We start from the raw sequence: 26913 nt of genomic DNA, 5'->3' as shown, positions 1-26913 counted from the left end.
ATGTGTTTGTTGTAGCTCTATTTATACACATTGGGTTTAAAACCCCATTTTAACAACACAGAACTCTTTAAAACAGAGGAGAGGAGCTCCTAAATGCCCACATGTGGCATGTTAAACAACAACAACAAAAAACACTGTCTCAGTGAGTTATCAATAAATAATCCAAATGACAATAATTTACAATATGTTACAAAAGCAGTAAATACTGGGGTCTGTTATTGTCTATTTACATCTGTGCAAACACTCATATGAACGCACACGCACACGCACACGCACACACACACACACACACACACACACACGCACACGCACAAGAAAGTCTCACATAAGAAAACTCAGTTTCAGAATCTACCACTTATTGGCTTCATATTCATTCAAAAGGAAATATAAATCCTAGTGTTTTGGGGAAAATAGCATAATAAATTGAAGGGAAAATGTTCAATCTCACTTTTGATGTAACTACACTGCATTTGTGTTATCAGTAATTTTGTTTAGTGTGTGTGTTAGATGTTCAGTCCTTATAACAATCTCACAAAAAGAAGCCCTTGTCCTTTTTAGTAGTGTGGCATTCACCAACTAAAAACATTCAAATGATGAAAAGAAACCAAAATCTGAGGTCTCATAGACGGAGGGTGTGTGCAGATGCACTCCTATGGCTTTAGAGGGTTTTGCACATATGTGTTGTGTACAATAGAAAGAAACGACAAAAACAAAAACACATACAGTCCGCGGCTCCACTTACAGATGCATGCACATGTAAGACATTAGAGACATACAGATATACAGATGAGAAGACTATATTTGTTCAGATATGGCAGGTCTTATTTTCTCTGTACATGAGGTTGCACTGTAAACTGGAGTTTTTTTTAAGTGTCCTGGGTGTGGCTCATAAGACAATAGCCACAGAATAATCAACACGCACACTCACTCTCTCTCTCACACACACACACACACACACACACACGAGGCCAAAGGCTGTTGTGGACCCTGCCAGTCTATTGCACTTCCTACAGATGAACCACTCTCTGGTTAACATTCTTCTGTCCAAAATGAAAGGGGCGTGGCAGTGAAAGGCTCCGCCCAGTGCATCAGTCCCCTGGAGGAGGTGGGAGGGTCGGTTCTGTGACAGAGAGCTCCTGCGCGAGGTCATTGAAGCGGGCGATGTAGTCGACGCTGCTCTCGCTCATCATACAGGCTAGCTGGGTATCCACCTGTAGCAAGAAAACAGCCAATCAGCAAATGTCCAAATGCTTTTTGGGGCCACAGCAAGGGCTGCACAATTAATCAAAATAAAACCGTAATCGCAATATGGCTTAATGTGATTGTGGAACTGCAGAGGCAGGAATTTAATTAATAATTACAGATAACAATAAATATAAAGCTCTTTTAAAGATGACTATGGATGCCACATTTAATTTTCATTATGGCTAACAACGATTATGGAAACAAGATAATCGAGGTAAAATGATTAGTGATTGAAAACCCCATCGCTTTTTCGATAATAAAAGTATTTTTCCGCATTCAGTCCAGCGCACCTTCCTTTCCTTCACAGCAGTGCGCACTTCGGACCACCCTAAAAGCCCAAACTTAACATTCAAATCAACCAAATAAGTGAGTGTTGCAAAATGCGGTCTGCTGTTGCTAAACTGCGGGACGTGTTTGATATTAAACAGTGTTATTGAAAGCGCATTAAGCCACAAAAGAGACACTGTTCCCCAGGAGGCTTTCTGTGCGCGCGCTCTGAGATGGAGATGAACGCGGATAAACAAACGGGCTTTGGATACGTGGCTAAATACGTATACACAGAAATATCAAAATGTCTTTTTGGAGAGTATTCACATATACACAGTGGATTATATAAGGAATAATTAACTCTGTGACGTTAAATTATTAGAAAAATAAAGCACACCCGAGGTGGTAATTAGGCCACGACGCGAAGTATTTTCTAATAATTCAACGGCCCGGAGTGAATTATTCCACTTCTACAGGGTGGGCCATTTATATGGATACACCGTAATAACATGGGAATGGTTGGTGATATTAAAGTCCTGTTTGTGGCACATTAGTATATGTGATGGTCACCACCCATCTTGAGGAGTTTGCCCCCTCACATATACTAATGTGCCACAAACAGGACTTTAATATCACCAACCATTCCCATGTTATTACGGTGTATCCATATAAATGGCCCACCCTGTACTACGGTTACCACACCCCAAACCATTGTTCAGATGATGTATTTCAAGATGTTTGTCTGGTTTTTGTCCTTGAAACGCTCTTGTGTGTAGGACTAATTTCTTAAGCATCTCATCGCAAGCCTCCATTGCTAATTACAAAACGTAATTTTAGAGCTAGTAACTTGAGCCACTGATAGCAGACTAATGCAGTTATTAATGCCCGTTAGAGCGCGAGAGAGATAGAGAGCGAGAGAGAAAGAGAGAGAAAGAGAGAAAGAGCGAGAGAGAGAGAAGAGAGAGAGCAAGAGCGAGAGCAAGAGAGAGAGAGTGTGAATTACCTCAGTCTGTGGATCTCTCAACAGTGTTCGACACCAGCATCTACTAATAGCAAAACTACGTTTATCTGCACCTCGCTAGTGAGATACGTCATGTAGCTTTTTAAGTTGCTAAACTATTTACTGATCAAATTGTCAGAGCAGCGCTGACAACACGTTTGTGAGTGTGTCCGTACTGTATGTGTGCGTTTGAGTGGGAGAGAGAGCGCGAGAAAGAGATATGTGATTTTCCATAATAACTAATAAATGCATAATAAACGTGATTTTGTGGCTAAAAACGTGGAATTTTTTTTTTCTTTTTATCCTTTTGTTTACTATGTTTATTTGCTTGGTCAGTATCGTTGTGGGTTTTTGTTCTTTTGCTGTTGCAGGCTGTTTGAAATAACCTTAATAAGACCTTTGAAATAACTGAACTCATTTGGCGAAGTGATATGGACCTGTGATGCGATCAAGACCTGCCTGGAATTACTTTAGCCGTGCGTTTCCCTGAAAATAATTGCACTGCTTAGAACATTCGTCAACCAATCAGAATTAAGCATTCAACAGCCCTGTAGTATAAGTCAAGTAAACGTACACAGTTCAGAAAGAAAACACACGTTTAATAGTATATTGGATCCGTGCATTAGCTCTTAAAGTGACAGCAGCCTTATAAACCTGCTGCAGTCCGTCATTCATGATAATCAAACAACAAATGACAAAGGAAAACTCACTTCCTGATCTTGACTGAATAACTTAAGTAGCTTTAATAAGGAATAATCTATATTTAATGTGTACAGTAAGACTATGCAGTGTTATTTTACATTTGATAATTCAGTTTTTTGTCGTAGGCTATTACTTCTGAATACCACTGTTAGTACATCTTAAAAAATAACACTTTTTTTCATTTGTATTTTCATTCTGTTTGTTTGTAATTAGATTATTTGTTCTAATTGTATTGCTGACTGTTTACTTGTCTTATGACATTTTTTTGAGGACTTTTTTCTTACATTAGTTACCTAATTAGTTACCTAACCCAACCTAGTATGTTTTTGCTGAAGAAATTTCACTGATATATAAAATTACTCATATCGTGAAATAAGACTTTGATCATATCGCCCACCAATAATCGTGATTTCAAAATTGACCAAAAATAAACGTGATTATGATTATTGCCATAATCGAGCAGCCCTATTGGCATACAAACTAATTTCAAACCCCCTCAATTGTTTATCTCCTATTAAAAAATGAATAGGAACACTTGGCGATAATGTGCCATATCAAATAACATTAATCTACCAGACAGCAGTTGGGGACTTTTTGTGTTTCCTCTCACCTCAGCTGCATCCGGCAGGCCGCGGGACTGAAAACAATCGTGGGAGTTGCTGTCCAGTAAACTGGGTCCAAGTAAGGCTGTGCTACTCGAAGGGGGCAGGGCTGTCCTTCTTGTCTTATCAGGAGATGCCAGACTTGCTGCAAATCAGGAAAACAAGGATGCGCTTGTCAGTATTGCTGAGACTGATGAAGGTTTGCTGTAGGAACACCGATAGGTGACTTTGAACATTTTGGCTACAGTCTGATACCAGCCTCTGGTAATCTCAGCATCAATACTAAATAGATACCTTAAGCAACATATAAAATTATATGAAACTAGGGTTGCCACATATTAATTCAATGTCAATAATAAATGATTAACACATTTTTATAATCAGTTCTTGACACTGGACAGCAAAAGATAACAGTACTCATTCATATTTTTCAAGTGGCATCAAATATTGAGCTCATATTATATGTTATGGTTTGGTCAAATTTTTGAGAGTCTCTTATGTCACCAAGGCTGCATTTATTTGATCAAAAATACAGCAAGAACATTAATATTGGCAAATATTATTACAATTTAAAGTAACAGTTTTTCTATTTTAAACACGACCCTTCTGAAATCATTCTAATGATCAAGCTGATTTGCTGCTCAAGAAACATTTCTTATTATTATCATCAATGTTGAAAACAGTTACTGCTACTCAGAGGTGGACAGTAACAAAGTACATTTACTTGAGTACTGTACTTAAGTACAGTTTTTGAGTATCTGTACTTTACTTAAGTATTATTTTTTCTGGAAACTTTTTACTTTAACTTCACTACATTTGAAAGACAAATATCATACTTTTTACTCCACTACAATTCTGTCAAGGTCCTTGAGTAGAAAGTAGTAATGTCAGTCAGGGGATGATTCTGGTTGCAGGGGTTGCATTTTGGTTGGAAATGTAAGTCGAACTGACGTCAGAAACCGACTAATGTTGGTTTCTGACGTCAACCCCATTTTCGTTTTCAACCACAATACAACGTCTTTCCAACGTTGGAGATTAACGTCAATCCGGCGTTGGATTCTGACATCAACCTGATTTTCATTTTCAACGTTGGGTTTGGTCTTCTAAATGCAAATGTTGTCATTGTTTTGGTGCACACTAGCTTATAGATAACAGTAAGGCTAACATATTCATACTAAAAGCCAAAAAACTTTAAATAGGGCACTATTTGAGGGAACAGCCATTTGGGTGTCCGAAACCATTGTGGACGTTATTGAGTGCACTTATTCAATCTCACATTCAATCCCACTACTGGAACTGTGTTCTAGAAATAAATGTGATATTGATATGAGGGTAGGCAGGCATAGATTCAGAGGCATAAGGTACTGTAAGTATTACACACAACAATGCAACAATAATAAAACAATGCATTGACATTTACTTTTGATACTTAAGTAACTTAACTTCTGTGCTTTTACTTAAGTAAAAATTGGTCTTTACAACTTTTACTTGTAACAGAGTAATATTTGACCAGTAGTATCTGTACTTTCACTCAAGTAAGGAAGTTATGTACTTTGTCCACCTCTGCTGCTACTGATCAATTTGTGTCAGTGCTGAATAAAAGTACTTTTTTTTTTACGAATTGAATACTGAGAGTAAACTTTTGAACTGTAGTGTCTATACACAATAATGTGTATGTGTACATTATAATTTCGTTAAATAACGTCTAAAATAAACAGCCATTGATAACAGGGAATTGAGACGAAACGTGTTTGATACTTACAGAGCAGGCAGCCGAGACTTGAATCAGTAGAGTCATTGGGGTACCACTGAGGGTCGTGTGTGGGGGACGGCATCCAGCTGTCACATGAAGAGGGAAGGAGCTTAGATCTATCACTCCCATTCAGTTTAGGAGGTGAGAGCAATGATCCATCACCTTGGAAAGAGACAGAGAGACCAGAAGTGAGTGAGTACCCACTGAGATAGACATTCCTCTAATATCCACGTTTAATCCCACAGGTCGTACCATAGTGCGAGTTGATGGCGAGCTCAATAATAGAGTCGCTGATTTGAGTTTGCGGCTCTCCAGATGGAAGAGACTCCTCTGGGGGGCCCGGCAGAGAGATATCCAATAAGGAGGCAACACTGGGAGGGGCCAAGAGGGAGTCCCCGCCCCCTGGAGAAGGTGGAGAGACACCATTCTGCAAGGACTCCTGCAGACAAAGAGAACAAACAGATCAAGATATGATCAACTGTGCATCCAAAAGTGAAAGAGGATCTAGGGAGAGGATTATTTATTACCTCAGAAGGATCCTGATCAAGTAGATCAGGCTCTAGCTCAGGTGCAGCAGGTGCCGAGTCCATGGCCTCCTCAGACTCCACAATGGCCTTTTCTATACTAGGGGCCTCCACTTCCCGGCAGGGACTGCCAGGGATAATGCCTGCAGATTTTGCAGCCAGGTCAATTGCACCTGAAACAAATTCAAGAGAAATTCAAGAGTGTGTAGTTGTGGGATTCAAATGTTCAGTGCATGAATGCATCTTTTATCATTTAGTTTCTAATTTGATTCTTACTGGATAGCTGACTAGCGGGCACAGGACTAGCTGTAGTGGACAAAGCTTTTGAGGAAAGTTGACGGTTGGATGGGGCGAGACGAGTTTGTATTGGACGAAAAGAACCAGTGCCTGACAAAAAAGACAAAATGTTGGAATTAAGATCAGACAGTTACAGTTATCCTGAACGTATTTGGACACTTCAGCTGCGCTCAAAAATACATACATCTCACTGCTTGACTTCAAGTCACTTTTATCATTTAAACCAAACTTTTTTGTTTATTAAATGGTTTGCTTGAAAAGAGTTTTTGTCTCTTTAAAAAAAAAAAAGTAATGTCACTTGGTGTGATATTTTGTTATGTAATAAAAATAAAGTGTGGCACAAGTGCCAAATACTTAGACCACTTCATGTGTGAATAAAGGTGCATTTAAAGAGTGTTACGCATTAGTGTGGTTAATCACCTGTAGCAGATGAATTGGAGAGAATGGAGAAGGAGCACACATGAGGCGAAGTGTCTCCGGTGGTTCGTGGCAGCAGTGTTCTCTGTAAAAAAAATAACATGTGCAAACTATTAGAATATCTAAATAAACAAACAACAGAAGGACAGCTCCAACGTGAAGAGTAATAAGAAAGCAAAAGCCCCACTTCCTATTCGTTTTTCTTTCCATCAGCACTCACCTGAACCACAAGAGGTTTCCTTAGTGGACGGCCCCTCCCTATTTTCCGCTGCTTTGAAAATATATCTGACTGAAGACAAAAAGCATAATTAGAGGAAAAAGGCTGTTAATGGAAACAGACAAAAAATGATGAAAAAGAAGAAATTATTACATTTCCCCACAGAAAATAAATAATCTAAATCATCCTTGAAATATATATCGTATGTACACTACTGTTCAAAAGTTTGGGGTCAGCATAATTTTTTTTTCAATAAATAATTTATTATCAATTATTTTATTCAGCAATAATTAATCAAAAGTGACAATTTTACATTGTTATTTTTTTTTATTTCAAATAAATGCTGCTCTGTTGAATCTATTCAAGATTCACAGCTATTTTTTCAAAACTGATAATAAGAAATGTTTCTTGAGCACCGAATCATCATGTTAGAATCATTTCTTAAGGATCAAGTGACAATGAAGACTGGAGTAATTTGAAATATATTTAAATAGAAATAAATTTCTGTTTTTTTTTTTTCAATTTCTATTTCTAGTTACTCTAAATTGTATGAATATTTCACTATATTACTTGTGTACATGATCTGGCCGACTGACAACTTTAAATACATTTCAATATTATATTTAAATATAACATAAGCTGGTCCAACATGTCCTACTGCTTTCTAGAAACACTGACGCTACTCACACTGATGGAGTCCAGCTGCTGGCGAAAGGCTAGCTCCGCCTCCTTATTAGGAGAGAACATCCGCAACTGGCGGGAGCTGTTAGGTGGCAGGGTCGTTGGGACAGCAAACCCTTCGCTGTCACCTCCAGAGGCCAGCAGAGAACGTGGCAGGTTCCTCCCACCTGCCGAGAACACACAGATGGTCAATCTGATACAGAGCAGGAGCACTGCAATACACTTTTATTACAATATTGAGTCACTATAAAAACTTTTTTTATTTGATTTAAGAAGAGATGGTATTAAACGTCAGGATTTTTTCAGCTGTTACCTGTTTCTGGTCTATTGATTTGGGAACAATATACTTTGCTCAGTTTTGGGAGAATGTTCATTATACTCACTTTAAAACTAAAGTGTTTCAATATTTAAATATTTCTTCTATACCAGTTTAATGTGCAACTAAGTAAACCCTTTACAACCAAATAAATCCCCTGCTCAACCAGTGCTGGCGTGAAACTATCTGCCAAACAAAGGCAAATGGGGGCATATTTGGGAAAATTCATTATTTCTACAATTTCAGATTTCAGAAAAATGACACACTTTAACTTAATAGACACAATTTTGTCTGTGTACCTGGGATGACTGCATTATTCAGAAGAATTTTTGAGCGTGCCGCATGTTGCTGTCGCCCCCAGCTAGGACTGCGGGTCGCTCCGGCTGGAGTTCTGCCTGGAGGTGTCACAGATGATTCCTCTTGACCTGATTTAAATGGTGAAGTGCCCACTGAACACACCTCTGGAGTCTAGGACAGAGAAAATAAAAATATTATTATTATAATTAAATTAAAACATATATTTATACATATAAAACATATTTATTTATATGCACAGTATTCATTTACAAATTCTAACAAAAGCTTGTTTTGTGGCTTTTATGGTGGGTTTGTGTAAGTGTAGAGGTGAAAAGGTCAAGTCTAAGGTTTAAGAGAGAGAAAACAAACAGACTCACTGGTTTGGGGTTGACCTCTGATGACACTAGTCTCAGGAGACACCGAAGCACACTTTGAGTGCTAGGTAGGGCTGAGGGCTGGGGCTTAGGTTGCCATTCATACTCCAGCTGTAGTTTCCCAGGCTTGCCCAGCATGAGGTAGAGTTCTGCCAGTGTCACATTCTCAGAGCCCTGTGAGCTCCAACCATCGTCTCGGATTTGTTGAGGAGATCGTTCCGTCCCGCCCACTTCCTCACCACGCCCTTGAGGTTCTGATGGTGGTGGTGCTTTTTCTGATGCAACTTCACCTGCCGTTCCAGGCTCCTCAATCCGGCCCTCTATAAGGGTGGGTTCTCCCTGAGTGACGGTCTCTTTGTCCCGCACACTAGCATCACTCTGACTCACTGCTTCTTGCTCCACAGTCCCCACCGCATTTCCCTCCTGTCCAATGGGGAGAGATGGATTGATGGTTGGACTGACTGGAGAGGTAGTGTTCAGGGTGGGATTTACACTGGTCTCCAAACCTGGAGCAGAAGTGCCACTATCAGAGCCTTCAACAGGATGTCCGTCGATTCTTTTCGGCTCTCCTCCCACCGGGCCCGACTTGCCTGATTTTCCTCTAGCAGGCTGAATTCCCAGAATGTGAGCTGCAGGCAAGTCCCTAATACCTGTCCGTCCACGCCCACTCTCCTGCCAGTGTACCGTGCAGGAAGCCTTGGAGTGCACAACACGAGCCACACCTGGCAAAGTAGTAACTGTGCTGTTCTCTGCAGGAAATAGGAACAGGTCCTCTGACTCACTAGACTGGGCCAAGCTGTCTAGAGCTTCTCGTTCCGCTAGGCTCTTGCGCTATGCGTGACAAGTTAAGGAGAATTACTGTTATAAAGCACATAAGCACGAGTACTGGCTTTAGCATGGAGATCTCTGACAAATTTCCCAAACAAAGCTAACAAATCTATCACAAATGTATCCCATAAAACAGAGGAGGAAGGAAAAAGGTAGGAAATTAAACTCTTGACTGCATGCCGAGATATCTGGTTGAAATCTGAATGCAAGGATACAATTCGTTGATCCTGGACAGCCCACTTTTGCTTCAGGAATTCAATGAGAGTGGAGACTTTCCGGTGCAACTCGACGACCATCCTACAAACACATCACAGGCATGGGTGAACATTAAAACATTTGTTGTAACTTTAATGTCACAATGAAATTGAAGTATCGACAGATATTTTCTTCCGTATGGTGACGTACATGGAAGTGTAATGTATTATTGGGAAAATAAAGTGGTTCTTGGTTTTGTGTATCTAACATGTTATGACATTTCAAATGCTAATACTAATTAAGAATAAATAAAACAAAAACTAAACAAACTAAAAATAATGACAACATGGAAACTATGCTAAATAAAAAAAAAAGGAAATACAATTTTACAAAATCTATTATAAATGATTCCTGCATACTTTAACAATCCAATCAATTCCCAGATTTCAGAAGTAAAAAAAGGTCATGTTGTCTTTAAGATTTCAAAATAATACAACAATAAGCAATGACATAATAAGCCAAGTGAAGGTAAGATCTAAAACAGGTGGATCAGTGAAGTATGCGAGAGAGGCCATGACTGTGCATTAGGGGTGTAAGAAAATCAATACACATGAATATCGCAATATTATGAAACACTGTATCGATATTTATTTATTTGTTTACATCTAAGATTCACGTCAGTGGCTTTGTGTTCGGTATAAACCCGACCGATGGAAGTGTTCTCTCAGAAAGGGTGCATGGTTAGCGTTAGCGTTAGCAAACCCTGCTCACAAGATAACAGAATTATACCGGCTCCCGTCGCGGTGTTCAGAGCTGAAGTGTGGACTCATTTTGGCTTCCACTATAAAGAAACCACTTAGGTCGACAAGTGTTGATTGCAAAATAAGCCATGCTAAAATCCAATACGCAGGAAACGCTTTGAATCTGAAGCTCACTTATCCGCGCTGCTGAGAGTGGCGTTTCGATAGAATATACAAATATAATAATATACACGCTGTCCTCTCAATAACAAAATAAACACAACAAAAAATGACAGCGGTGAGAAATCTTCAGCAAGATAGCATCTAATCATAGTGATGTTTGCACCAGCTCTGCTATTCAAGCACTCCAGTTAAGACACACTTATTTATATAGCACTTTACAATAGATAAAGATGCTTTAAAACAAGCAGCTTTACAGTATTAAATATAAAAGAAAAAAAAACAGTGTCATGCAGTCATGGAGTGGATTATGCATTTTCTGTATACTTAAGATACTTAAGAAATTTAAAATTGCTATGCTGTGAACCTTTAAAGCAGGATTCAAGAATGTATATGTATATGTATATATATATATATATATATATATATATAATATACACACACATACATACATACAAGCAAATGCAATATAATATATAATATAAATATAAATATATAAGTATATGTTTTGTGCATATGGTGGCATGTTCTTTATTTTCTAAAAATAGATCCTCTTCCTAAAAAACAAGAAATATCGCAAAATATCGACTTTCATAAAGTATCGTAATATATCGTATAGTGATATGGATCGTATCACCAGATTCTTGCCGATACACAGTCCTATTGTGTACTGGTGAAGCTCACCTGAGCCGAGGATTATGGGCTAGACTCTGAACCCGAGACCAGGAGTGATTGCTTCGTGGCTGAAGTTCGACGGCCACCTTCAAAGGTAAACGCACAGGCTTCTGATCCTCCTCATCACTCACACCTAAAACAGAGAATGAAAGGAAGAAAAACTATGATGAAGCCTACTACACCTTCTCCATGATTTTGATGGTGGCCTAAATCTGCATTACCGCCCATTTCCAATCAGTCCCACAGCCTGAAACCATGGAAACCATGAAGAATCACTCCTCCTACACCCTGGAGAGCAGCCTTGGCACACTCATCCGTCGCCCCGGTCCACCTAAATACCCATTGGTGCTCCATTTTTCCAGCTTTCTTTTGTTACCCCCTATTCAATCTGTTTAACTCGCTAACTAAATCAATCTTTTTAGAGTGTTTTTGCTTTCTCTCTCACACACACCATCTGGATCGCAGAGCTTCTTCAGCGCGCGGCACATGGGAGCTTTAATCCTCAGGTTTCTGCCTTTGGAACGCACTGTGGTGGCCCTGAAACACATACACACAAAATGATAGATGTACCCCAATATCATCACAACCTATAAAGATGAACAGTAGATGTTCCAATTAGAAATCATCCCAACTGTGGATTAATGAAATGTCTTTTTTCTCACACACACTTACCCCTGTTGGATAAGCTCATTAAGTTTGGCTACATTTTTGTCATCCATCACTAGAAGGAACAAGAAGACACCAGGGAATGTTACATTCAATATGTCCCCATGTGCAACCACTTAAAATGTCCCCCCTTGATCCAGAAAACCAATTGACTGATATACTTACAGCCTCCGACCTTCTTCCTGAGTTCAGCATAACAGATGAGGCCATAGAGCTCCTGAGAAGACTTTTTCAGGACACGTGAATACACTGAGAACGATGGACAAAAGGAAGCAGTAAGATAGGAGAAAGAAGAACATGAAATTATTGAGCAAGTCGAATAAAAAATACAGTAAAAAAAAAGATATTGTGAAATATTATTACAATTTAAAATAACTTTTCTATTTGAATACATTTTAAAATGTAATTTATTCCTGTGACGTCAAAGCTGAATTTTCAGCCTCATTACTCCAGTCTTTCTACAACAAACATTCTAATATGATGATCAAGACATTTCTTAATGAATAGAAAATCCAAAAGAACAGCATTTTATTTGAAATAGAAATCTTTTGTAACATTAGAAATGTCTTTACTGTGACTTTTGATCAATTTAATGAATCCTTTCTAATTATAAGTATTCGTTTTTTTAAAAACCAAAACCAAAAATCAATCATACTGACCCTAAACTTTTAAGTGGTAGGCTACTGCATGCTTTTATCGTCATTATATTATCAGCAATCAACCAATAAAGACAATGTACTACAAATATAGAAGTATATAAATATAGAAGTAGAGTTCAATGCCGTTTATAATACATTTATATATGCTAAACATGTACGCTTCAAATCACAATAAGGATGCAATATAAAATCATTAACATGCAAGCAAATGTGGATAGTGTGAGCACACTCATTATTTGATAATGCCTTGACTGACAAAAACCAAGCAGTGTGGTAGCCAAGAAGATTAAACTTCAAAGATGAATTAAACTTCACAGAATGAATTTAAATTGGATGCTAGGTACATCTTTGTTGTGTCAAGCTGACTGATGGACAAACAATTTACGTGTGACCCGAGGGGAAACAAAACCTAATGTGAGCCATGTGTTATTAAAATGGGGGGGGGGGGGGATTTTCTTTGGAATTCATGCAAAGAAAACAACGGCTCAGTTGGCATGGTAGTCAACAGATAATATGAAAAGATGGCTAAGCTACTGTTGCGTTTTGAAAAAAGGCAGAGTATTTAAATTTGTGCATTTTTTTACCTAAGCAAGCATTACCTTGACATTTAAGCAGTAAAGTTTAACTAATACGGTCACAGTTATCTTGTAGGAATCACCACTACATAGGAACAGACATTTATTAAGCTTGTTGGTCTGGGGGAAAAACATAAGACTACAGACCGTTTTCGGTAGCAAAAACAAATTTTACATCAACTAAAAACAGGACATTTGTTGCTTGATGCAATAATTAAAATTTAGATATTCAACACTAAAAATCTGTATCAGATTTAAATCTCACACAAAAAGTTCTACATGTATGTACTACTACACTATGTTAGGGGTCTGTAAAAGCTGTTCATGTTTATGAAAGAAGTCTCCTATGCTCACCAAGGCTGTATTTATTTGATTATGGTAAAAACAGTAATATTATGAAATATTACAATTGCAAATAACTTTTCTGTTTTAATATATTTTAAAATGTATTACAGTTTCTAATAATAATAATAATATCAGGATTCTTTGATGAATAGAAAGTTCAAAAGATCAGCATTAATTTGAATTAGAAATCTTTTGTAACATTATAACTATCTTTATTGCTACTCAATTTAATGCATTCTAGCTCAATGTAAGTGTTAATAATTAAAAAAAAAAACTTATGGTAGTGTGTACATATTTAGGAACTAATATGGACAACTAACCATCTGGTGAGAAGCTCCTATCAAACAAAGGACTCTACTGTGGTCTGTTAATGTCATACAAAGTATAAAGTGTGCATCTGTCAATCTCACCGTTGGTGAAATCGATGTGTTTAGAGATCTTGTGCCAGGTTCTGTAGTAGAAATGGCGCACCTGCTCCTTGTTCTTCACCATACTTGCCGGTTTACCCTTCTTCTTATATTTAAAAGCAATATTGTTCTGAATAGCTTCAAAATCCTTCCCATGCTATGAAAGAACAGGAGAGACAATGACAAACAGTTATCCATAGCTGGAGATTTAAATAAAATACAAAACATATGAATCTTCCATTTACATGACAAATTAGAATGTAGTAAGAAATAAATCAATCTAAGATATCACAGACCACAGCTGTACTTTTAGAGATGGCATGTACATAAATGAAAACTATTAGGACAGTTAAATAGCAGTCTGTCCCTTGCAAGTCAAGAAGGGACGGAAACTTTAATAAAACTAGTAATACTGAAAATTCTTTTGTCCCATTTGATTAACTAATTGAGTTTGTTTTTCAAATCCCCATTGGAAAAAAACCTACAGTTTACTAAACGTCCAAAGGGCTGCCAAAAGATTTCAGCAAGTTTCTTTTTCATTAAAACTGACAAATTACCTCATAAAGTCCTTCAAAGAAACTGTTCTTGTCCTCAGTGCTCCAAGACTCCCACTGTCTGCGCACTCGTTTCTGACTCCCCCCTTCCTCCTTCTCTGCAGGGCCCTGGCCCTTCGGGGCCGATCTGGATGCTCCAGCTGCCCCAGAGCCGGCTGAACCTGCAGCAGCTGTCAAACACACGGAGGGACCTGCTTCTGCACCTGAGAAAGAGATGGGAAAAGAAAGAAGGTTAGTATGTCAGTTCTAACACATGCTGTAATTCTCGCAGAGAAAAGCATTGCAACAAGTCCAAGATCAAAAAGATATATATACATATATATATATATAGCCCAACACTAAACAAACTGTCACAAAATATATCATCAATAAAGAGTGATACAATGAACAAGCTTAATTTGGATGGCTGTGCAACCAATTACATTTTATTCATAATATTTTGGCCTGTTAAATTTATGTTTGGCTTAATATAACAGATATTCCAAAACCAAGGAAACATTTCCACTCTTTTAAAAAAGAAGCAAATAATCACCTCAAACAAATAAAAATTGAAATTGCATAAACTTAAAATGTGTGCATGTCAGGAAGTATGTGCGGAGTCCCGACTCCCTCTGAGGGTGTCCAGACCTCCCCACTTACACACTCAAGAGCATGCAACAAGAGCACCCCAGAATACATTACAGCTGCTATGCTCTTGTCTACATTTAAAATAAACATTGATTCCCTTATAACTCCTGTGTACATTCAGATCACTCAAGCTTGTGACTTGTGATCCTGATTCAGTGTGGAGGCAGAGTGGTCACTTATCTCCTGATCAGATGCACAGCTGGCTGTTACATCAGAATGAAACTCTTGACAGTGATTTGTCACCTGCTGAATGACAGCTGAATGACAGGAAAATAAATAACCATTGAGTCTGCTCAGTTAAAATAGTGCACTGGTGCTTATTAAGTCATGTAATATGGCTACAAGCAACCAAAACATCCCTGTCCTGAGATTTGAGAGGCTTCAGTGTGAGCAGTTTAAGTCACTTTAACTCCAGAAAGCGTGAGAGCTTCCCCGCGTTACGTGAAAACAAAAGCAGCACACAAACTCACAGATCACTGTACAAATGCCTTAAAACACGATCAAAAGTGACATAAAAGTACAGAGAACGGATGCACTGACAGGTGAGCATCGCACACACATCTCGAGAGATGGCCACTCACCTTTCGCTTTCGCACCGCCGTGACCGTTCAGCGCCGGGGACGCGGCATCTTTCCGTATCCGCTTGCTCGGAGGTCGCACGCTGGAGCGAAGAAAATGATGCTGGTCCTGGTTGTTCGGGGCAGCCAGGACCGGGGAAAGGGCTGTCGGGTTTAGCTGGACTCCGGGTGGGCTTGATGTTTGGGTGGAAAGAGTCGGAGCCAAACCGGGGCTGGCCGCGCTTGATGGATTAAGTGTTTCCTCTCCGACTCTCTTTGTACTCGTCTCCTCGCTCGCCTGATCTGCGCTCTCTCCATCCTCGCCTCCTTCGGGCTTTCGGTCCGGTTTGCTCGGCCCCTCGACTCCCGAACCGCCCCCTTGGCCCACTGTCATCCTGCGCAAACACAAACCAAGCATATTCGTAAACATTTTCCGCGACTCAAAACAACGATCAACTTGGAAAGACGACATTCTGCTCAACTCAACATGGCCGCCGCTGTTTGTTTCAAATCCCCTCTCACCGTCCCGACAAATCGCATCGAAAAATATCCACTCGCTTATTCACGAATGTGACCAAAAACATATATTCTGCTTTCATCACAGCCTCCTTTTTGTGTAGTTTGGCGTGACTCGAGTTGCAAGCTGCCCTTTATTTATCTTGAAATTCAAGCGCGAGCGCCTACACTTTAGCGCCCAGCAGAAACGACAGACGACAACGCAAATCTTTCGCGCATTCGACCTCTATCTAAAGTGCTTGTTTCTCAAGCACTCTTACCCATTCTCGAGCTCTTCGGAAGCAGACGGCGTCTTCTTTCTCTTCACCATGAGTTCGGAGATTTTCGAGGCCAAAACTTGACGAATTTGAACATATTCAAAGCGCAAACGAGGTCAGGCAAAGTCGTCCTCTCCTGGCTGCTGCTCCTACTGGGGTTCAACTCCGCGCAGCGCAACTGGGAGCTCTCGTAGCCACAGCAACTCTGACTCACAAACTCACTAGTTTTATCACAACAACAAACACCTGTCATTTAGCATATGTTTATGATAAAACGCCGCACTATGACGCCAACTTTGAATCTGACTGTCTCACCAGATCTGCTTTTGAGGCATTTCGGTCAATACAAACCAATGCACGCGCACAGCTTCTAGTCTCTCTCTCTGGACTTTGCTTACACTATATACGTCATCATAACTAACAGAGCAGAAGCATTTTAACATGTAACATTTTAATTTTGCTCAGTGACACCCACAGCAAGACTGAATGGCTACAGTGTTAGTTGATTTCATCATCTCAACAACAAGCAGGACAGACTTGATAGAGCACATATAGATCACGTTCTCGAGAGGGGGTGTGGTATGGTGCTTTGCATACACAGCAATACATTAAACAATCACAGATATATAACATCTACAATCTATCATCTTTACTGCTTTTTAAAACAAAAAAGTTTCACTAGTCACTTGACAATGTTTTGCTTGATTAGGGTGTGTCTTTGGCTCACAAGAGCTTAAAATCTTTTGACATAACAGACTGTCAAAAATAACAAAATGTCAAAACACGTTTTCCTCGATAAATGTAGCAAACATGCAAGTTTAGATGTTAGAGTTCCGTTGCTTCCTATTATATTTTAAACATTATTGCAGCCAAGACTGAGACCTCTATATTGTGGGTGCAAAACAACTTTTAGCTTGATTTAGGCTATCCCATGAATTACATTGTCATAATGCCTTTATGAAATAAGATACAGTTAGGCAATGCCGATCTCAGCTGCTCAACCACTGCAGCTGTCAATGTCCCTGTGTCCTGTCCAGTTTGAAGGGAGCAGTTAGATTAAAAAAAAGCTTTTATTTCCCCCTCTTTGAGCATTCAAGTTAGATTTTTTCTCAAAAGTGCATCACATATCACATTTAGTTTGCCAAGAAAGAACACCATGTGACTGAGCACCAACAGTGACAGTTACAAAAAACAACAATCTGAAATAACGTTACATTGTCAACTTGATTCAGTATCACGTGCACAATTGTGAATACTACACAATTATCCAGGTTATTTAGCTATCAAACATCTTTTGAGGGGCTTAAAATATTGCATGAAGGATATGCTGTTAGTCTGATTACACCATAAACGAATAGCAACAGCTGACACCTAACCAGCAGTGCCAGCTGCACATTCATTGACAAAGTTGCTCCGCTAACTTGCTAGCTAAACAGTTGCCGTTTCGTTTGCAGTAAAGTCATATAATCAGCTCAGACATGTAATCAATAATTACGTATTGACAAAAAAATATTTTTTACAAGTTCTATACCTGTTTAGGAGATTTCTTGTTGGCCTTGAGAAACTCCAGGGTATCCAGAAAGACTAAACAGAGGGGTAAGCAGGAGAACCACTGAAGTGCATCCCTTCCTGTTTTCCTCTGCTGTCAGGCACGCCTACCACAACTCAAAAACAAATCCTCTGATTGGTCAACGTGATGCGCATCGACGCGTTCGTAAAATGATTGACGGAGGAGTTATCCAGTCAATCATAAAAAACAGAGGGGGCGTTTTTTCAAAGCAGCCAATCAAAACTTACGTTCAACTAACGTCATTTCATTCATCTCGCAAATGTTTTAAAATAACGGTCCCACCCAAAATGAACAAAGACCGACAGACACTCAAGGAAAACATGAGGGAATCAGTTATTATTGTTAGTGAAAGTCAATGTAATGTACACGTTTATATATATTTGAATTATATATATATATATATATATATATATATATATATATATATATATATATATATATATATATATATATATATATATATATATATATTCATTTTAATTGTTCTGAACAAAATATTGTACGTATTTATTTTAATTATGTTCTATATTTTAGAACTCAACATAATATAACACATCCAGGGTTAAAAAAAAACATATAAAGCACAACAAGGTCTTCCCATTTCACAGAAATCTTAAAAACATATTGGGGAATTAAATCACAGTTTTAATAGTTTTCCTGTTATTACTATTCATGATAACATTTACAGAAATCATACAGAAAAAAAAAACGTATTGTTTGGTACATTTTACCTATGAATATAAAATGTACTATTATAATAGATCACATATAAATTTTTAATATCCTTGTCATAATTTGGCATAACAAACATTCATATAATGTATATATTTTTCTCTATGAATTGATGCATTTTTTTATAACTGATTTTAAGACGGACAGGGAGGACGTAAGACGTACTTTAAGCTAACCAATCAACTCACTCTGTTGGCCATATAAAACCTGACAGCCAATAGAATTCTACTTCAGTCAGACTGATTTCTAACAGAGCCATTCCCATAATCATATTTGCTGTTCTGCATTTGAGCTGTCCAATCCTTTCTGGGCGTGGTCAGTCAGACTTCACTTTTTTGGCATAGTCTTTTAGTTCAGCAGTTGTGGCAGAGCACTAGTTTCTGCAGGAGGGCTCCGTCTGTTGTTGAAGTTACTGGGTCACGTCGCAGTAGACCGAGACAAGCAACCATGACTTCAACCAATATGTTTCAGGGTCTTGAAACTAGTGGCAAACCAAGTTCAAGGTATGGGGTGTGTGCTGACAGTTTATCTGGAACAATCCACTGTTTATTGTGAGGTTATTGTTGACACTTACATGTGTTTCTCTGAGTCAGTAATCTGAATTATTTAGGGGTGGAAGAGAACGGAACTTTAGCATGGCCAAGCGCTACATGCTAACTCTTAGTAGCTAAGAGACAATACTTGTATTTAATGCACCGAGTGAGGTCACATTTCTGGATATAACAATTTAAATAAACAGCCGTGGAGTGAGTGTGTGTGTGGTGGTAAAATACGATATTACAGACTATTTGGGTTTTAATTTAGTCAATATTGTTTGTTAGCCGTTAGCGGCAAATGTCCCGATGCTCAAAGAGAAGTTTTATCAGCCACATGGACGTATTTTACTTTTAATCAAAGACGTATTTGCAACTGAAAATGATGGCTATGTTTAAAAAAACGGTGTTTTTTTTAATAATAAATATGAATTTATGCACAATGCAGACTTATAAGTAACTGTTAGGCACATTTCCTGGAAACGTTGTTGTTCGGAAACGAACATAAGCCGCAGGCTTTCGTTTTGTTTATTGTGCTGGGCTTTCATTTTCGTAATTAAATGCACGAATGATATTAAAATTCAGCGTTTGACGTTGGGTAAAACTTTATGGCCTTAAAAGCCGGACCGCCTAAACTCACAACTGCAGTTGCGATCTTCACCTTCACATTTATGGTGGCGCTGTGCTGCAATGTTACGTGTTGTTTTAGGTCATTTTTATTGATCTACAATTCTCAGTATTGAGAGAAAATATAATATTTGTGTGAATCCATGTACATATTTGTATGTCTGTGTTTAGGGTACTAAGACCTCCAGGTGGAGGGTCCAGCAATCTCTTCGGTGGTTATGAAGAAGACACTTCTGCCTCCAGACGGCCAAACAAAATGTCCTCCTCTATTTTTGCGCCTGCAGAAGAATCTCAGGGGAGCCCCAAACGCTCCAATCCCCCAGGTGAGCTTCCATCAGACAGTGTATTTTCTGTCTCGGGCCTCTTGCACTCTCTGAGCCAAATTCATCACCACACTGTTAGTCAGTTTTATGTGTTTGAGTCTCTCTCTCAGCCACTATGCAAACGGGCACTTTTGCATTTGTTATCTTGTCATCAATAGCAGCATCAAAGCCTTTACCTCAGTCTGATAAATTAACCAGTCAGTTAACTCTGTGAGATCATACACGGTGTGAACTGATGAAATTGCACATCTACATAAGGTTAAAGTTCACATTGCTTAAACACTAGTGGCTCTGTCACAGGATTAGTATTGATCTGAAGTTTAAAGTGCCCTTAAACGTTATCTAGTTTTGAGACTAACTTCTGGGGTTATAAGTGGTCCTCTTCTGTTAGAATAGTAAGAATATTTCATGCTGTTCGCATGCTTTGCCCTGAGGGAGCAGCTGCTGAGCTTGTCTTTTCTTCCTCACTGACATGCATAGAGTTTTGTAATTGGACAGGAAGAAACTGTCACTGTTTTAGAAATGATCAAATTACTGAAATAAAATCAGCTGTTTGCAATGACTAAATCAAACAAAAGTAATTGAAATAGCTCAATGCTACAAAGCTACTGGTGGCCTCAGTGTGGTAAGGGTGCTGCTCAGGAGTTGACAAAAAACCTCTACAGAGGGTTAAAACCACAGAGCAGAATATCATTGGCTGCCCTCTCCTATTACTACAGGACATTGTAAACACCGCTACCTATCTAGACCAAAAACATTAAGGACTCTTCTCACCATAGTCACCACCTGTTTACCCTCCTGCCCTCAGGAAGGTGATACAGGGCAATTAAAACATGCACTGCCAGATTCTTGAATAGTTGTGTGTGTGTGCGTGTCATATATATATATATATATATATCTCTCTCCAAAAGCCATTCAGTCCCTAAACTAAGGGCTATCTTCCACTATTTATATATGAAAACTTACTGCAGTGCTGACTGCGCAATATCTGTTTGAAACCTTTAACTTGCACTGCTACACTTAGGTTTATAAATGGAATGTGATTGTGTTGTTTACATGCGTGTATGTATTCTAGCACAGCTGAAGAGTCTCTGAAATTTTGTTGTATCCCGATGCAATGACAAAGGCTAATTCTAATTAACTAAAATGGAAAAACAAATTCTAAATATTAATAAAACTATAATAGTATCTCAGTGATACAAAAATACTACTGCAAAGTGTGTGTAAATGAATATTGTTTCATTGAGAATATGATTGTTTGAATGTATTGATAAGTATAAATGATGTTCCAGTAATTGGCATAACTAGCATTAGTGTATCTTAAGCTCTGATTTATGTGTCTCTAATTGCCTCAGGTGGAAAGAGCAGTGGGATATTTGGGGAGCCAGAGGCTCCTTCGACTCGGAGCAAGACAACTCACCATGGTGGAGGATCCAGTAACATCTTTGGGGGACCAGAGTCGAACCCATCTGTGAAAAGTCATCCTAACAAACCAAAGGTAGACAACCCCTAGCCAACCTGTACGCTTCTGCTTTTACATAGTTACTGAATGTATCATGGTTTCCACAAAAAATAAAGCAGCACAAGTGTTAACACCATTAATGATGATGATGATAATAAATGTTTATTGAGCAGCAAATCATCATGTAATTATAATTTCTGAAGGATCATGTGACACTGAAGACTGGAGTAATGATGCTGAAAATTCAGCTTTGTCGTCACAGGAATAAATTACATTTTAAAATATATGCAGTGTTATTTTAGATTTGATTATTCAATATCTCTACCTGAAACCTACTATTAGACCTGCCTGAAAAGCACTGTTTATTTCATTTGTATGTTTGTTCTATTGCGAGGGATCTCCAACCCTGCTCCTGGAGAGCTACTGTCCTGCAGATTTCAGCTCCAACCCCAATCAAACACACCTGGACCTGCTAATCCAGCTGTTCAGGGTTACTTGATAATTACAGGCAGGTGCGTTGGAACTGAAGTCTGCAGGACAGTAGCCCTCCAGGAGCAGGGTTGCAGATCCCTGTTCTGTTGTATTTATTTGTGCTATTCCTCGATTTGATTTTTTGTTCTTTTTTGGTACAGACTGTTTACTTGTCTTTAACAATATTTGCAGTCTATTTAAGATAGGCTAGTAGTTTTTAATGTCATCATAACCTTATTTATTAAGGTAACCTGGGTCAAAAACAATGAAAATAATAACTAGGCGTAACTTATTTTATTACTTTTTTATGGTTGGGCCAGTAGAAAAATCCTTAGCGTGTAGCCATGTTACTGATTTACTGTATTTTTGATCAAATAAATGCAGCCTTGTTCTTTTAAAAACATTAAAATCTTACCAACCCCAAACTTTTAAACAGTAGTGTATGTAACAACACAAACCATAATTGACCTCTAAAAATCTGTATTCCCACCCATTTAAATTCTAACGCCCTTCTTTTCTCTGTAGGACAACTTAAGTGTGGGTGTACCTGCTACTCCAGATCCACCAGGTAAAGAAACCCTGTGATTTACTAAATATTAATCATGTTCTTCACGCCCTAGTTTATTTCTCCTCAGTCTGTTGTTGGCATGCAATTCCTTTTCCCATGGATTTAAATCTCTCTTGCAGCCCCGGTGCCCAAGCAGGCGACTGTAATTGAGGAAAAAGTGAAGGTGGAGCCAGTGTCTCCTCAACCCACACCTGAAAAACAGGCACCAGCCCCTGCCCCTGTCTCTGCCCCCGCCCCTGTCTCTACCCCTACCCCTGCCCCGGTCTCTGCCCCTGCGCCATCAGCCAATCAGAAATCTGAGCCAGCCACACAGCAACCAACAGAAAAAGACCATGAGCCACGCCTCGGACCACGACCTCGCTCTCACAACAAAGTGCTCAACCCACCAGGTGGAAAGTCCAGTGTGGTTTTCTATTAGCCACAAGTTCTGCTTTCTATCATTCACTGCCCCTCTTCCATCTGCTTTTAACCCGTACTAAAACTTATCCTCTCTCATTTACTTATCTTTTGGTTATTTGTTTCCCCTGAAGTCTGTCACTCTTCATTCCTTTATTGCTTTTGCACTTTCTTATTCATTCCTCACTTTCCCTTCCTCCTTTCCATCTAATTAGAATCAACTGTCACTCCAATAACTGAATGGTTATGTTTCGTTTAAAATGGTTTGCATATACTGTTATTTCTCTGTATGATTATGTTTTCTCAATTTGCTAATGTATTAAATGCAAGTTTGCCTCAAGAGACTCAGTACAGTCTATGCAGTGTTCAACTGGATCCACTGTTGGTCGCCAAAGCAAGCTCTTCAGTATCAGTGTGTTCAGATCTTCCTTTGAAACTCAGTGAATGTGTTCTGATGGTAATGAACAGTTTACTTTTGTGCAATAAGGTGACTTCATTTCTCCTTTTTCCCCTCTTGGAATTTTTTTTTTTTTTTTTTTAGTAAGACACCAAGCCAAATGTAAAAGTAATAGCTTAGATGCAAAACCAAATGCACAGTTGTAATCGATAATCGCAGAAGCACACATGTATGGCAATGTAGAGAATGAGTACAATCAGACATCACTAACATATCACACTATTACAGTGTCCATACATGCATATGAATGTAATCAGAGACCCTTAAAGAATCCGCTGATATGCCTGATTCTGTACTTGAAAAGAGTTGCTGCGCCATGATTGTTTAATTCTTTGTTGAATTTGGCCTTTGTTCCCACTAGCCATCTGCGTTATTCTTTACATGGCAGTTGGAAGGTCAAATATGACACATCCGTGGGCATGTGTGGGCATTTCCCACATTACTAGTGCCATCCCTGCCCAAAATACTTCAGTGGATGCTTGGCAATGTGACTGGCTGCGATGATGTCACGCAGAGGCCTGTTTCATACAATACACTTCTGTATTGTTCATTTGTATGCTGTATTGTGTTGCTTTTTTTCCATGACAGTAAAAGGATGTTTTACCATGTTGCTCTAAATAAACAGAAATCTTCATTTAAAGAGTTACTTGTGTGCATGTGCTTGCTGAATTTTAGCTTCCTGAGTCAGGACAAGATTCTTTAGAGCAGGGTTTGTACACTGTGCTTAAAGGTTTAGTTCACTCAAAAATGAATGTTTTTTTTTTACTCCTCTGTCTAAAATGAACGAAGACCACCAGAAGGTTAAATAAACAACATTTACATTTCCTTCTGTTTGGACACTAATGACATATTTGTATTTTTGATAACTGGCAGTGTTCTACATGAGATATTGAGCTATGATCCAGTTTTATAATTGACTTTTGTTCAGGAATCAGTGGTCAATACAATGTTACAGAAATGCAAGTGACACAAGGTTTACAGGAAATGTACTTTTTCCAGGAATTTGCAGGCTATGCCACACTGACAGGCTGCTCACTGCAGAGCCAATGGGTGGAGCTAGATGATCCAACCACACCCTAACCCTATATTGCTAATCTTAACTCCACCCATTATAGTTCTGCAGTGGCAGATCTGGACTAGAAAAGCTCCACCCATAAGGTCCACAGAGGGAGCAAATGGGTGGAGCTTACATCTGGCTCCTCCAAGTCCAGCGAGAAGGAGCGAATGTCACTTGGGCGTAATGGGTGGAGCTAGAATATCAACCGCACCCTACCCTACCTACAACTCCATCCCTCCACCCCATTACTGTCCAGAGAGGTGGAGCTGGATGTCATTTGACTGTAGTGAGCACCACTTGCACAGAGGTGGATCTGGACTAGAAAAGCTCCACCCATTAGGTCCCATACAGAGGTGGAGCTGGATGTCATTTGGCTCTAGCACCACTTGTATTGACAATTGCCTTTATGGTAATGCCATTTGAAGCCGCGTGGGGGCTAGCATACAACATGATGCATTCTGTGATGGGTTTGGCAAGAACTTTTGCAGTCGGCTCTGAAAAATTGTTTCTGAGATTCCTTAAAGCGATTATCTTCAAATGGTAAAGTGAGCTCATATGTGCGATTCCCTGGGCCCCTGATTTATTTATTAGTGTCGACAGCACGCTAAAAAAATACATACAAAATCAAGCCAAAAGAAGGATTAACACATTCAAATATTAATGAATTAATGTTTATATTTAATAGGCTACTTATTTACGGGATAGGGTATATTAAATATAACAATAACATAATTGTGGCTACTATAAATAATGTCGTTAATGGTTGGTGTTTGATAGCAGCAATGACAAACAATGAGACATCACTATTCCGGCCTGCTCCATGCAGGCGCTGTGACGTCAGCTGGCCCCTCCATCATCACCATCATCATCATCAGCCTGCGAGAGAGAGTCACCGACGGAAACAGCATCACGAACCCCCGCCGCCCTGTCAACCACCACCGGATTGATTTAAAATGCCAAAAATGAGCAGTCTGACATAACGCTAGAAAGCAGTATCCGATTTTGGTACGGTAGCGGTAGCCATTTATTCCCGTATTTATTTATTTAATTATTTATTGTCCGGGTGTTTTTTTCCCCCTCCATTGATTTTCCAGTAATGGCTGGGCTCGCGAGCTGCGGCTGTTGAGAGGCAGGTGCGTCGTCAGAGATAGACGCGCGTTGGGCGTGATGTGATGCGATGGATTTCGCTCCAACCCAGCGATGAGACAGGCGCAACCGGGGAATAATCGAGTGCTATAGCGAGGCGCGTGTGATCGCGCTGCCGACACTGGCGCAGGACGCACGGGCGGGGAAGAGGGCTCGTCCCCTCGCGAGCGCTCCGTCTGATCAACAAATATCGAATATTAAACGTTCGTGCGTCCCGAAATCCGGCTGTTGCTGGTGAAACCGGGCCGGACATCATGTGCACCTGATGAAATTGACATGAATTCATAGAAAACATTTCGCCATTTCGATTCGTGTCGCCGCTGATTTATTTATTCTTTCTCTAATAACGAGCTTCGATCAAACGTCGCCAAGATGATGGAGCTGGACGAGGTGGTGTACCAGGACGATTACGGGGCCGTGTCTGTCATGTCCGAGCGGGTGTCGGGCCTGGCCAGCAGCATTTATCGGGAGTTCGAGCGCCTCATCGACAGCTACGATGAGGAGGTGGTGAAGGAGCTGATGCCGCTGGTGGTGAATGTTCTGGAGAACCTCGACTCGGTTCTAACGGAGAACCAGGAGCATGAGGTGGAGCTGGAACTTCTCAAGGAGGACAACGAGCAACTCATCACGCAGTATGAACGGGAGAAATCGCTGCGCAAACAGGCGGAGGAGGTAAATAATAATAATAAGATGATCTCATCGCTCGTTATTTTCATGCATACGATGTCCTATTCAAGCAGGAGAGTTTTGTTATCTGATCATAATTGTAAAAAGCTAAGAGTACCCTATAGTAGACTACTTACATAAAATGCATATAGATATCAGTTGTCACCTCCCAAAAATATGCCTTAGGATGACATTTAAATGCTTAGTTTTATGATCAAAGCTCTGTAGTTTTAAACATATAATAAAGCATGCAATAATACAGTGATGACTGAGAGATGTACAAATAAACATTCCTCAAAAGCCTCATGTATCATATTTGATGCACATATTTTAACATGATATTTGGATTATATATATATATATATATACATATATATATATATATATATATATATGTAAAGCGCATGAATGATCAAGTAAACCTAAGTTGCT

At 39.3% G+C, this 26913-nt stretch overlaps 3 protein-coding genes across 20 annotated transcripts in view; 2 read left to right on the top strand and 1 right to left on the bottom strand.

The window, feature by feature from the left end:
* Window positions 1–10: 10 nt before the first annotated feature.
* cramp1 (cramped chromatin regulator homolog 1) lies at window positions 11–18122 on the bottom strand. 2 transcript variants are annotated; one of them, XM_084405053.1, is made up of 20 exons: window positions 18005–18122; window positions 15725–16095; window positions 14520–14719; window positions 13966–14119; window positions 12142–12225; window positions 11983–12031; window positions 11762–11847; window positions 11320–11443; window positions 9736–9817; window positions 8696–9523; window positions 8321–8489; window positions 7712–7872; window positions 7028–7096; window positions 6811–6892; window positions 6370–6480; window positions 6097–6266; window positions 5822–6008; window positions 5579–5731; window positions 3825–3961; window positions 11–1211 (listed from the first exon to the last, which is right to left on the bottom strand). In XM_084405053.1, the coding sequence occupies exons 2-20, from the start codon at window positions 16092–16094 to the stop codon at window positions 1089–1091; spliced, it is 3339 nt and encodes a 1112-aa protein (XP_084261179.1). In that variant the 5' UTR covers window position 16095; window positions 18005–18122; the 3' UTR covers window positions 11–1088. The 2 variants fall into 2 exon arrangements, with proteins under 2 accessions (XP_084261179.1, XP_084261178.1); XM_084405052.1 differs by lacking the exon at window positions 18005–18122 and adding an exon at window positions 16477–16644 and having other exon boundaries at window positions 12–1211.
* An 879-nt stretch (window positions 18123–19001) lies between these two features.
* Window positions 19002–24252, top strand: jpt2 (Jupiter microtubule associated homolog 2). The gene is made up of 5 exons (XM_084405045.1): window positions 19002–19278; window positions 20107–20258; window positions 21614–21756; window positions 22717–22759; window positions 22879–24252. Exons 1-5 carry the CDS (start codon window positions 19223–19225, stop codon window positions 23175–23177), a joined length of 693 nt encoding a protein of 230 aa, XP_084261171.1. The 5' UTR covers window positions 19002–19222; the 3' UTR covers window positions 23178–24252.
* A 1272-nt stretch (window positions 24253–25524) lies between these two features.
* Window positions 25525–26913, top strand: part of mapk8ip3 (mitogen-activated protein kinase 8 interacting protein 3) — a 32640-nt gene continuing 31251 nt past the window's right edge. For 9 of the 17 annotated variants that reach the window (XM_084385498.1, XM_084385509.1, XM_084385511.1 and 6 more), the window contains exon 1: window positions 25558–26487. In XM_084385498.1, the coding sequence (XP_084241624.1) occupies window positions 26188–26487 (300 nt within the window). In that variant the 5' untranslated portion in view covers window positions 25558–26187. Of the gene's footprint in view, window positions 26488–26913 lie in introns of all 17 variants that reach the window. The other 8 variants (XM_084385504.1, XM_084385502.1, XM_084385513.1 and 5 more) reach the window with 2 other exon arrangements.

The sequence above is a fragment of the Rutilus rutilus genome (assembly GCF_951802725.1).
Source record: "Rutilus rutilus genome assembly, chromosome: 1".
Lineage (NCBI taxonomy): Eukaryota > Metazoa > Chordata > Actinopteri > Cypriniformes > Leuciscidae > Rutilus > Rutilus rutilus.
This window is presented reverse-complemented; position numbering and strand designations above follow the sequence as displayed.